At 35.2% G+C, this 13,217-nt stretch overlaps 1 protein-coding gene across 1 annotated transcript; it reads left to right on the top strand.

Annotated features, from left to right (window-relative positions):
- The first annotated feature begins 34 nt into the window (after window positions 1-34).
- LOC112056308 (GDP-mannose 4,6 dehydratase) lies at window positions 35-12,903 on the top strand. Its single transcript, XM_052886212.1, has 7 exons — window positions 35-404; window positions 1,118-1,202; window positions 1,808-1,917; window positions 5,374-5,614; window positions 7,282-7,514; window positions 8,760-8,975; window positions 10,144-12,903. Exons 1-7 carry the CDS (start codon window positions 336-338, stop codon window positions 10,273-10,275), a joined length of 1,086 nt encoding a protein of 361 aa, XP_052742172.1. The 5' UTR covers window positions 35-335; the 3' UTR covers window positions 10,276-12,903.
- The last annotated feature ends 314 nt before the right edge of the window (window positions 12,904-13,217 follow it).

Below are 13,217 nucleotides of genomic sequence, written 5' to 3'. Positions count from 1 at the left end.
TCATTTGACGTTCGTGTTCGTGGTGTCAACTGTCAACTGTCAAGTCGTTTCCGATTTCGAGTTCCGACTGTTTTGTTTATCTAGTATTTTTCAAGTGAAATTCTGTATAATTAATTAAATCTATTATTGTTTATCATACGTGTTAGCTGTTGTATATGCTATAAACATTTTGCCACGCTTGTACATTTTGCAGAATATTGATGTTTGAGATAAGCTTATCACATATCAACACTTCACTTCAAATTGTTCACAATTCACTTAATCAGCATAAAACATTGCCGGCGCGGTAAGAACGGACGTGTTTTGAGTTATAAAATAAATAAAAAATATTTATAATGTCCGGGGAGAGTTCAAGAATGAATGGAAACAGGAAAGTGGCGTTAATTACTGGAATAACTGGGCAGGTAATATGTTTAATTTAACTTAGTATTGAATTTATTGATTGTTATAATCAAACTATTCAGCCGTTAGGCCTTGTTGGCTAAATAAGAAAAATGTTAAACACTATAAAAATATCAAATTTACAAGCATCAGGTAGGTACACATAGAAATTCCTATTGGATTTTTTTATTGCAATTCAAAAAAGCAAACAGCAAGAGTAATTCCAAATTGTGAATATAAGATTTACTCATTACAGGAGAGACCAAATTAAAACTATTTTATTTAAAAAAATCTTTATCTCTATGTTTATAGATTTCAGGTTCAATTTTCTCAATTTCATGTATGTAACACAATATTTAAAGTAAATATTTTCATTGATCTTTGAAATAAATTTATTTTTTAGTAAATATTTAAAATTATTAAAAAAAAATAGAAATAAATGTATAAATTGATAATACTTTTCTTCTGTTGAATTTTGAATGAAATATTAAGTTGGATTATGGATATTTAATAGTAGCATGTTCTAAATTAAACATAAGTAATATTTATATAAATTATTTAAATACTAAGCCTAACCTATCAGCTAGATCTTTAGACTTAAACAGACCACAATTTTAAGTACAAACTTCATAGTTAATCTGATTCACATAGTTTTCCTTATAACAATCAAATAATATTCTCATAACATGATGTCATAATTTTTTCCAATGTTCGTTACATTATATTATTTTATCAGGATGGATCCTATCTTGCGGAGTTCTTGATTGAGAAAGGATATGAAGTTCACGGAATACTCAGACGTTCATCCTCTTTTAATACAGGTAATTGTATACTACAAAAATTTACTGTACCAATTAATACATAAGAACTTTCATTTATTTATTGAAATGAACCTAAATTTGATTTACATACATGTATATTAAAATAAAATAAATTAGGCAAACTTGAAGCATATTTTTTTATTATGCTTATATATTTTATCATTTAGAACCACCTGAAATAGTAATATAGTATGAGTGTTAGTCAAATATATTTTGTCCTGATGAATTCAAAGGAATATGATATTTTTATATATAATGAAATAAGTATCTTTCTCCATGGGCATAGCAAGGTACGGGCAGGGGGAGGCAGCTGCTAAAACCCCCCTCCCGCCCCAGGGATGCAATCTTTGAAGCTTGATACCAAATTTTTCAAGTGTTTTGCAATTTAACTTTGTTTCTTCCATTAGATCTTGTGTGGAAGTTTCTGTGGGCTGAAACTGAAGCTGAAAGTTGAAACTGAAGTTCAGTTTTGCCCATAAAAACTAGTTTTTGTTGGACAGTATTAATTTGTAATATGAAATACTCAATATAAGTATAGCTGCCCCCCTAGATAGAATCCTGGCTATGCCCATGTCTTTTCTGATATTAGTTTATCTGTACCGTAGGCCGAATTCAGCATTTATATGGTCAGCCAGCGTGCCACACTGGAGGACAGATGCATTTACACTATGGAGACCTAACTGACACCACCTGCCTTATTAGTATTATCACTAAGGTAAGACTTGTTATCAAATCTTAAAGTAAACACAAAAAGCCACATTATTTATGAGTGTCATAGGCTATATTTCTCTACATTAAAATATACACTGTATAATTGAATATTCACTAAGGGGACAAGTGATAATAAATTATTATCAACAACTTGCCTATTACTTAGGCATGTGTTGATTAATTTAACTAGTAATTAATATTTAAATTTGATACATTTTAAAGTAAGCGGCAGTGTTTTCAATACAATTGATCTTAATAAAAAAAAAATATACTATATATATAGTATATTTTTTTTAACTCACAACTCAGTATCCTATATATATAGGATACTGAGTTGTGAGTTAAATAAAAAAAGACGATTTTTAGGAAATCCTAAAATAAGATTTTGCAATGGAGACTTATCGTAATTATAGACGCATGAAAATAAAACTGATAACTTATTAAGTTGTATTTTATACTAGACCACTTTAATCCAGCCCTTACACTAGTATCGCTATAAAAATGGAGTAACTTCTCCCGTTTTCCCAACATTTCCCTTCACTGCTCTGCTCCTATGAAAATATTCTATAACCTGTCCAGTAGTATGAAGAATAATTGTACCTATTTTCATTAAAATCCGTCAAGCACTTTTTGTTTCTATAACGAACACACAGACAGACAAAAATTTTACTGATAGCATTTTTGGCATCAGTATCGATCACTAATCACCCCCTGAATTGACCTCTCTTCAGATTTATTATAAGTATAGATGAATACCAGAATCGGTATAGGTATGATACCGATTCTGTTCTGATGCGTCACGAGTCACGACACGACACGTCAGACAAATATAATTCCGCCTTTAATGAATTTGCCTGCAGATTAGCTAGTATTATTTTTTTTATTTTATTTTGGCAAAAACATTCATTACAAAACAGTAAGAAACTAGTTAAAAGAAAACACAATCATAATAGACAATACATTGCAGAAAAAGTACTTAAAAATATAATACAGTGTTTTGAGCATTGAACATCGGAAATAGTGAGTACAGGAGTATTATTTTATGGTTATTGATACTTTTTAAAACATGCTTTTTTAATTACATCTAAAGAGCTAAAACTTAGGTCTAAATAAGAAAATTCATCATTAAATAATCTCAAAGCTCGCGAAACGTAACAGTTGCGTGAACATACTTTTATAAAAGTATGTTTATAAAAGTATTAAATAGTATAGTATAAGTAAAACTTCCTATTATAATAGGTAGGAAGTTTTAAACTGTATGAAAAAAAATATTTTAGATAGTAACCTACTAGATACTTACCTAATTAAAAAAAAGTTAAATGATTTATGTTAACAAACTATACCTATTATTTAACATCTTGTAACAAGCATAAAAACGTGTTAACCATGAAATCATTATGTTCCTAATTACGGCGATAAAAACAAAACATTACTCTATCTTTTTATCTATCGATTGTCGGAACTTTTAGTTATCCAAGAAACATAATGTCCTAAAATTGTTTCGTAGAATTACGAGTTTTTGTAATCTATTAACATAATAAAGTGATTTAAATGAACATGATAATAATATTAGGTAATGTTGGTCCACTTTTTAGGCCATCCACCTGGTTCAAAATGGTCCAATTTGCGTATGGTTCATAATGTTACCATAATAAAAACGTGTATGTTGTAGCAAACACAATGACAATATTTATTTTCCAATATCTGTTCAAGTGGTTCACGCTTGAACTGAAATTGGGAAATCCATCCGCAAATTTTACCTGTCAGCTTTAAAACCCAACCCAACGATGTTTTTAATATAGTTATGTTACGTTCCTAAAACCATTGCAAAAAGTAATCCGTATTTAGCTACTTCACGGAGCGCACACATGCATATTTTTTTGTGTTCAATTCCATTATACAGGGTGTCCCGTAATTAATGGATAATACGCATATGTTAGATACACCACCTAATTATCTAAAACTAAATTGAATAGTTTTCCAAAAATCCCTAGGGTGAGCAAGTTATATTTTTTTTTTTCGGAATTTTCAAATTTTTCTTTCTTGAATCAGTTTTTCAATGCTGTAGGTGTTGTAACTAAGATTTTAAAGTTCTGAATTTTGTTATATATTGCGGATTAAATAACCAATGAAATATAATATACTACTTTTAAAAATAATGTAAAAGTTTTTACAGTTCGTGTTCGTGTAGGTTCGTGCAATTCGTACGATGCGGATCAGTGGACGCATTTGTATGACTTTCTATACAAAGATTACTACGATCCGTTTGATGCGATGCGTCCGATAGGTATGATGCGGATATGTGGACGCTGCCATAGGGTCACGACTAAAGCAGCAGCAACTAAGAACGTTATTTACACAAATAATACCTAAATATCGTCTACAATGTTGAGTTGTGTTTTCAAAAAGTGTAAAAAGTATATCTACATATATATAAATAATGGAATTAAAGACAAAATTGTGCATGTGTGGGCTTAGTTTTGTAGTATTATTCGAATCACTTTTTGCGGTGATTTTGTAGGGGCGTAACCGATCTATAGTATAAAATTATCATTGGTTAGTGGTGTAATTAAATATTTTTTTTCCGACTTGACTGATAGCGTCTGGTTACATTACAGAATACATAATAGTTGGTCTGGGGTAAGCTCCATATTCCCTCTCCTTTGACGAAAGAGGCCTGCTGACCTATTCACTAATTTGGTCTTAATTCAATTCAATTCTTCTTTATGGCTTTCATTTGTGCCAACTGGGCACGGTTTATCTCGCCAGTGTCGAGTAGATGGAGAAGGCACGAAGAAGATTGTTCGGTGAAAGCTAACAAGTTTAATTTTGAGGATCTACTAGATAGTTACTATTGAATAATATTTTTGTTAGTTCCTAACCTATAACAAATAACAATTATTAATATTAACAAAATATTTAAAATAAATTACATACTATAAACATATATTACAATTTAATCTTATTAGGTACATTCTACATATTTACCTACATAAAAATCTACAATATGGACTAAACACAAACATTAACAAACATTTAACACTTAAAGGACGAGGGACTTTTGAGGGAAGAACGTCATAGAGAGGATGAAGAAGTTTGGGAGAGTTAAAAAGGAGATGGGTAACAGTGCCAATTTGGTCTTAATTAACAACATATTACAATAAACATCAAATCAACTGAGAAATGTCATCTATCTACTGTAATCCACGAAGGGTTGTCAGTGGGCATCGAATGACATTTGTTACATAGAATCTCACTTTCGTATATGTCAAATAACATACGTCAAAGTTAGTGAATTAGCCTGCTGAGCCATTCGGAAAGCTGTTTAGTTATAGGCTTCTAATAATTAAAGACTTAATAACCATGTTGGCCTAACCCCTCTCATTCTGAGAGGAAACTCGAGCTCAGCAGTGACCCGAATATGGGTTGATGACGACGACGAACCACGTTTACTTTTCAGATAAGACCCAAAGAGATATACAACTTAGGAGCGCAGTCTCACGTGAAAGTGTCGTTCGAACTGAGCGAGTACACCGCCCAGGTGGACGCCCTGGGCACGCTGCGGCTGCTGGAGGCGGTCAGGACTGCTGGCCTGGAGAAGGAGACCAGGATATACCAGGCCTCCACCTCCGAGCTGTACGGCAAAGTGGTGGAAGTTCCGCAGACTGAAAAAACACCGTTCTACCCCCGGTCGCCGTATGGTAACTAATCATTAACTCTTCAAATATCAAGTCCCTTAAGACAGATTAAGTTAAATACCGCCAATATCTCAAGTTTTGTATAAGAAGTCTTTATCTAAAATACCAATGTTTCATCATCACCATCATTGTCAGCCGATGGACGTCCACTGCTGGACATAGGCCTCTTGCATGGATTTCCAAACAAAACGGTCTCGAGCCGCCAGCATCCAGCGGCTCCCTGCAACCCGCTTCTTCGGTCCACCTAGTGGGGGGTCGACCAACACTGCGCTTTCCGGTGCGGAGTCGCTATTCCAGCACCTTGGGACCCCAACGTCCATCGGCTCTTCGAACTATGTGGCCTGCCCATTGCCACTTCAGCTTCGCGACTCGCTGAGCTATGTCAGTGACTTTAGTTCGTCTGCGGATCTCCTCATTTCTGATTCGATCATGCAGAGAAACCCCAAGTTTACCTATCAATGTTTACCTACTTTATGTATGTATTATGATCGTATTTTGCTTGAAACAGTGTGACGAAAATTGACAATAAAAAGCTCATGACTCAGATAATTATTATCGTCAATAGTCTATTTTTAATGCCTGAATAGCTCAACGGTTAAAGTCCAGACTTCGTTAGTTCTAGGTTTTAATAATTCTCTGTTGGCGTAATCTCTCGCATTACAAGCTTTTCAATTGGGAACTTAAAACACAAGTAATGTTTAAAAATAACATTTCTTTTTTTTAATAAACCCTGCATTCAGACTCTTTCAGAGAGACTTTCGGAACCTTTGCGTACCTGAATTTAAAAAAAACTTTTGCTTTCTTCCAAAAACTTCTGACGTTGCTTGGTTTTAAGAAGCCTAATAGCTAAAGCACGAACAAAAAAAAACGGTACTAAGTTCTTATTTCCCAAGTATTATGGACTGTATCAAAATCATGTAAACATATTGTTCAATTATCCGATTCTCCTGAATGATTTCTTGTTATCATAACAAGTTGGTAAGATTACATAAATACGGCGCCAATAGAACAATATGAATGACATTCGTATTGTCAATAAATTACACGCACGACAAACTCTGCAAGGTCTGATATACAAAACATTCTGTGTTTTACTCAAGTGCCTTCTTTGGTCTTACTGTCAAGGTTGCTGGTTTTTATTCTAAACTCTGAAATTAATCAGTTAGCAGTGGATTAATATATCTTATCTCTATCTTCACCATCATCATCATCATATCAGCCGATTGACGTCCACTGCAGGACATATGCCTTTTGTAGGGACTTCCAAACATCACGATACTGAGCCACCTGCATCCAGCGAATCCCTGCGACTCGCTTGATGTCGTCAGTCCATTATATCTCATCGATTACGTTTCCCATCGACGTTTCTAATAAGAACAGCGAAGATGTGAAATGCCCTTCCAGCTTCTGTGTTTCCTAACACTTATGATTTGTGCACCTTCAAGACAAGAGTGAATAGGCATTTTCTAGGCAAGCGCGCTCCAACCTAGACCTCATCATTGCTTTCCACCAGGCATGAATCCAGCCTATTATGAATAATAAAAAAAAAGATTAACTTTTCATCCCGGAAAAATCCACGGTTCTCGAATCCCGTGGGATTTGTGAAAAACTGAATTCCACGCAAACGACGTCGCGGGCGTCTGCTAGTTTTAAATATTTTTTTTCCACAGCATGCGCTAAACTATACGGCTATTGGATAGTCATCAACTACCGCGAAGCTTACGGCATGTTTGCCTGCAACGGGCTACTCTTCAACCACGAGAGTCCGCGCCGGGGGGAAAACTTCGTCACCAGGAAGATCACCCGGGGCGTGGCCAAGATCCAGCTGGGGCTCATGAAGACCTTGGAGCTGGGCAACCTGGACAGCAAGAGGGATTGGGGACACGCCAAAGATTACGTTGAGGTATAAAAAAAAAATATTGCAAAAGTGCAATCCTACTAATATTATAAACGCGAAAGTTTGTATTGATGTGTCTTTGTTGCTCTTTAACTTTACTACTAAAGTGATTTGGCTGAAATTTAGACACTACACATAGGCTACTTTTATCCCGAAAAAATCCATCGATTCCCGAGTTTTGCGAAAACCTAATGATTTTGATGGTATGTTTGTTACTCTATCACGCCTCTGCTACTGAACCGGATCACCTGAAATTAGAAGTAGAGATAGATTATAGTCTGGATTAATACATAGGCTACTGTTTATCCCGGAAAATCTATAGTTCCCGGCGGATCTGTGAAAAACTACATTCCACGCGGACGAAGTCGCGGGCGTCCGCTAGTATTTTTATAATGGGATGGAACAAATGAAAATTATGTAGACTTTAATTTGCCCTAGTTAGCTAGTTCGTCAAACTAAAACATCAACTAAAAGTATCATGACGGTAAGACCTCAGCCTTGGCGGGCCGCAAAATCTAATCATAAAGAAGACTGTAATTGTCAATAAATATTACAACAAAATTTTGATTTTGATTTTGATTTTATTTATTTGTCTTAACTTACAACAAGCTATCTTTACACGGTACCCAAATTCGCTAGCGTAATGAATTAATACAAATATTAACATATTTTGCCAGTAACTGTTGTCTTTAAGTATTGTGACTTTTTCGGCGAAAGTAACTATTGAGACTGCATCCAAATAAGCTTGTGGGAATCGAGATCTTGCAGATTTTTTTTTATAATTGTTGTGTATGTGTTTGATGGACTTATTTGAACGCGGTTTATAACACGTTCACTTGTCGCATTATCAAATTATCTTGAAAAATAAATCAGACCGCAGGAAAACACTTAATCGGCCGGATATTTTCAGTGGAATCATTTGCCAGTCTTTTTAATAAATAAAAAAGATGAGAAAAAAGTGTGTGTCAGCTCCGAAGCACGAATGGAGCTTACTCTTTCTGATCGACTGTCTAAATAGGTTAAGCCCCGCAGCATACACTATGTACGTCTCAATACTACGCCTGAAAAGTGAAAAGTGCGCAGAATAGGTTAGGTACGCACAAAAAAACGTACCGCTGTCATTCGTTCATCGAATATTACTACCCATGTTTTTTTCATACCGGGGGCTTTATATGAAAAATCGATTCTTAAGGAGTAAACTCCAAAAAAAAAAACAAAGTTACTCAGAGCACATTCGTTAACACTTGCCAGGCTATGTGGCTTATGCTACAACAAGAGGAGCCGGAAGACTTCGTAGTGGCGACAGGCGAGTCGCACAGCGTGCGCGAGTTCGTGGAGAAAGCGTTCGCATACGTTGGGCGTGCACTAGAGTGGCGCGGCGCGGGGGTGCACGAGACCGGCCACGACGCGGCCTCCGGCGACCTGCTCGTCACCGTCAACCCTAAGTACTTCCGACCCACTGAAGTGGTGAGTATTGTTTACATACAATTGCCAGGCTTTTGACGACCTCCGTGGCGCAGTGGTATGCGCGGTGGATATACAAGACGGAGGTCCTGGGTTCGATCCCCGGCTGGGCAGATTGAGATTTTTTTAATTTGTCCAGGTCTGGCTGGTGGGAGGCTTCGGCCGAGGCCAGTTACCACCCTACCGGCAAAGACGTCATGTAGAAACCGAAAGGGGTGTCGATTTTCATCCTCCTCCTAACAAGTTAGCCCGCTTCCATCTTAAGACTGCATCATCACTTACCATCAGGTGAGATTGTAGTCAAGGGCTAACTTGTAAAGAATAAAAAAAAAAAAAAAGGCTATGTTGCGCGGCGCGGGGGTGAAGGTGACCGGCCACGACGCGGCCTCCGGGGACGGGCTAAAACTCACGTGATACAGCGTTGGAGTGTGCCCGACTAGTTTCAACTCTTACGGGGCCCTTAGTCACGAACTGGTTCTTGCAACGCGGCACGATCTGAACTGCGATACGGCGGGAGTGAAGGTTCCGTTACACTCTCCGACGGTTCATGAATGTCATTTTGATTGGATACGTCTTCTTGTAAGCAAGCCGAACTAACACTATCTTTTTTCAAGTTTGTTATTTGCGACGTACTCAGACCAACTATTGTATAGGACCTGCCTCGCTAGATGTTACTTTTCTGTCAAAGTATATGATCAACGATCTAATGCGATTATAAAAGCTGTCTTTATTGAATCGACGTTAAATAGTTGTAATCGTGTTCGTCGTTTAAAGAGCTCCTTAAAAATACCTTTTTGTGTAGTTGAATGGTGTAAAAACGTACAAAAGCTTCTAGTTTATTATAAGATATATACCAAATCTAAGCTCGTTTTCCTCAGAAAATGACAGACAATTTTGTTTGTGACTATGAGTGCGATACAGGTCCTTCTATAATTGGTCTGAGGCGACGTAGAATGAAATTTCCGGTACGGTTTCCATGCTGTCGGCAGCAACCATCCATGATCATGACTCACGATGAAAAAATTCTCGTGCCGTGTTTCATAATCAATTAACGTCATAATTATGATTTTTTTTATTTCATATTAACATTCAGATCATAACTAGTACTGTTAAAATCTTACTCTTCTAAATAAAAAGGGAGTCAAATAAATCAAAGTTTTTATTATCTCAGGACTTGCTACTAGGCGATCCATCAAAGGCGAAGCAGAAGCTGGGCTGGACCCCGCGCGTGACCTTCGACCAGCTCGTCAAAGACATGATGGAGGCTGACCTGCAGCTCATGAAGAAGAACCCACAAGCGTAAATTGTACCACAAATATAGTGACAATTATAAGTTTAAAGACATGCAACTAGAGTCCTTTTCATGAAAGAAGTCCCTAAAACCTGAACTAAAATTGACAGCGCCTTACACAAATGACAATATACTCCTAACAAGTTAGCCCGCTTCTATCATAGATTGCATCGTCAATTACCATCAGGTGAGATTGTAGTCAAGGGATAACTTGTAGAGAATAAAAAAAAGGCTACGAGATTTCTTTTATGAAAATGACTTTACCTACAAAGTTATTCTGTAATAAATATCGCCATTTATATTTTTGTATTTAGCAAAGAAAGCCTCGTATTGATAAGTACTTTGTATTTAGGCTCGATTAGTCCGATTATTATTTGAGCAATTTATGTTGTTGTTATTATCGCGTTTTTAGTCCATAGTACAGAATACATATGTTATGTCCTTTTCATGAAAGAAGTCCCCCAGACGTGGCGCTAATGTCTTAATGGCACTCATTGTCATTTAATTTGTGTAAGGCGCTGTCACTTTTATTTCAAGTTTTTGCCGCGGGACTTCTTTTTTGAAAAGGACTCTACAAGTATCCATCGTTCTGTTTGGTCCTATTCGCTTATTGTATGAATCAATGCAACAATTTTTGTTTTTTTTTTTTTTCGTATCTAATTTAAAAATGACAGACTTTGGTGACTTGGTGGCAGAAATTCTAACATTACTTAGCTGTGATATGAAAAACCAAATAAAATTATGAATTAAAACTTGTAGCAAAAGTGTTGCATAATTTTTACTTTATTTTATCTTGAACCATTCGCGAATTGGACCATTTTAAACAAATTGGAAAGGTATGAACCTAATCTAGATTTATAGAAAATAATCAAAGTACAATTAACACTCATATTTTTTTATTTTTTCGCCATAATCTAATACTGGCACATTTTCAACATATGAAAATGTGTTGTGTGCTTGTCAATATATGGCTTTTACTTATTTTAATACATTCCGAAGTTTATGAATATTTATGAAAAGCGCACAGTACTAAATATTATAATAGCAGGATAATTCACTGGATAAAGTTGTCTAAAGTCGTAACTTCGACAATATTACTTAATTATATATTCGACGGCCGCGTGGCGCAGTGGGTAGTGACCCTGCTTTCTGCATCCACGGCCGTGGGTTCGATTCCCACAACTGGAAAACATTTGTGTGATGAGCATGGGTGTTTTCCAGTGTGTGTGTGTATTTATACATTACATAAGTATTTATATGTAGTATATAATTGTATATGAATATTATAATATCAACTATCTTAGCACCCATAACACAAGCTACTCTGTATGCTTACTTTGCGGCTAGATAGTGATGTGTATTGTTTAAGTATATTTATTTATTTATTTATTTATTACAGTATTACTTGGTTAGGCCACCATTTCAGCAGTGTGGTGGGTCGAAGCTCCATATACCAAGGCCTGGCTCTGTAATAGGCTGATAATGAAATGGTGATATTTCCCTTAGGGGGTACGACTTTAGGCAAGTTTTAAGCAAAATACGATTTTTTTTCTTTCTTTTATATTGGAATGTTTTGTTGTAAGTTGTATTATATAATATGTCTTTGACTTTAAGTTAAAATAGTTGACTTTAAAATTTTAAATCGATTAGTTATTATATTTTAATATAAACCTATTAAGTTAGTAATTAATTAAATATGTGTGTCATTTAAACAATATTTTAATTTATAAACTGATAGATTATATTTATTTAGTTTTTGTACCTTATTAATGCTAAAATCTACAAATATTATGAGACGTGCAATTTCCGAGTAAACTTTCTTTAGGTAACAAATAATACTTTATTATTAATTGAATGAATACTTTATTATTAATTGTTAATTATATTATTTGCACTATTTGTAATTATGTACTCGTGTAATCTAATTTCAACAAGTTGTTGGTTAGTTGCTTAGCGACATTTTATTTTTGTCTATTAGGTAAAAAATCATTATGTGCATATATTAGGTAAAAAATCATTGACCTCTTATAATAAAAGGACGCACAATCATGTAGAAAATTTCACTTGAAACTGGCCAATTTTGCTTTGACAGCTTTAAAATTATTGGTAAAGGAAATTATACCTTTAGATATTCAATAAAATCCCAAATTTAGAGAAAAATCAACCTTAAGGATTGAGTTTAAGGTAGAAATTTGCAAATGCGACTACTTGAATTGATTGCCAAGAAGTTGTATTTGGCACTCATTGAGTGGGGACGTTTTTTGATCGCTGATTGTGCATCCACTTTTTAATAGGAGATCGATGTAAAAAATATTTAAAACTATAATATATCCACGTTGCTAAGCAACACATCGTCAGATTGAAGATTCGTTTTTGAAAACTGTTAAGTATAATTTTAAACTAATAAATATTTTAATTTAATTCACGAAAACGAATTGACTGCACAATCAGGAGCGTATGTAGTGATTTTATCTACACTGTAAATATACTTGTTGGTATATTAAAGTACATACTGCAGTCTAAATTGAACTGCAAGTATTTGTAAAATAGTACTGTATTAAAATGGTTTTTCTATAACACGAGTCTGAAATTACCTAACAAAGCAGTGATAAATATTAAAAAATTGATGTTTACGTAAAACTAGTTTTATTGCATTTCTACATACTAAAAACGAAAAAGGTCTAGCCTAACGTCGGACGATATCAATATCGCATCCTATCCCATTGTCGGGGGGCCTTTTTGGGTCGCGGAATAAGGAACTTCGTTCCAAAAAAAGTCAATTGTCGAGCAATAGCAGTACCTACTCTTTCGTCCTATCGCACTATTGGTCGATAATTTATATTCTCTCGATATGAGGCGTGTTTGTGACGCCTGCGACGCCTACAAGATGTCATCTCGACAGACATTCATAAGAAGGTAATGGTCACGGTAATGGTCACATTGCAAGTTTGGTT

The sequence above is a fragment of the Bicyclus anynana genome, chromosome 16 (assembly GCF_947172395.1).
Source record: "Bicyclus anynana chromosome 16, ilBicAnyn1.1, whole genome shotgun sequence".
Lineage (NCBI taxonomy): Eukaryota > Metazoa > Arthropoda > Insecta > Lepidoptera > Nymphalidae > Bicyclus > Bicyclus anynana.
This window is presented reverse-complemented; position numbering and strand designations above follow the sequence as displayed.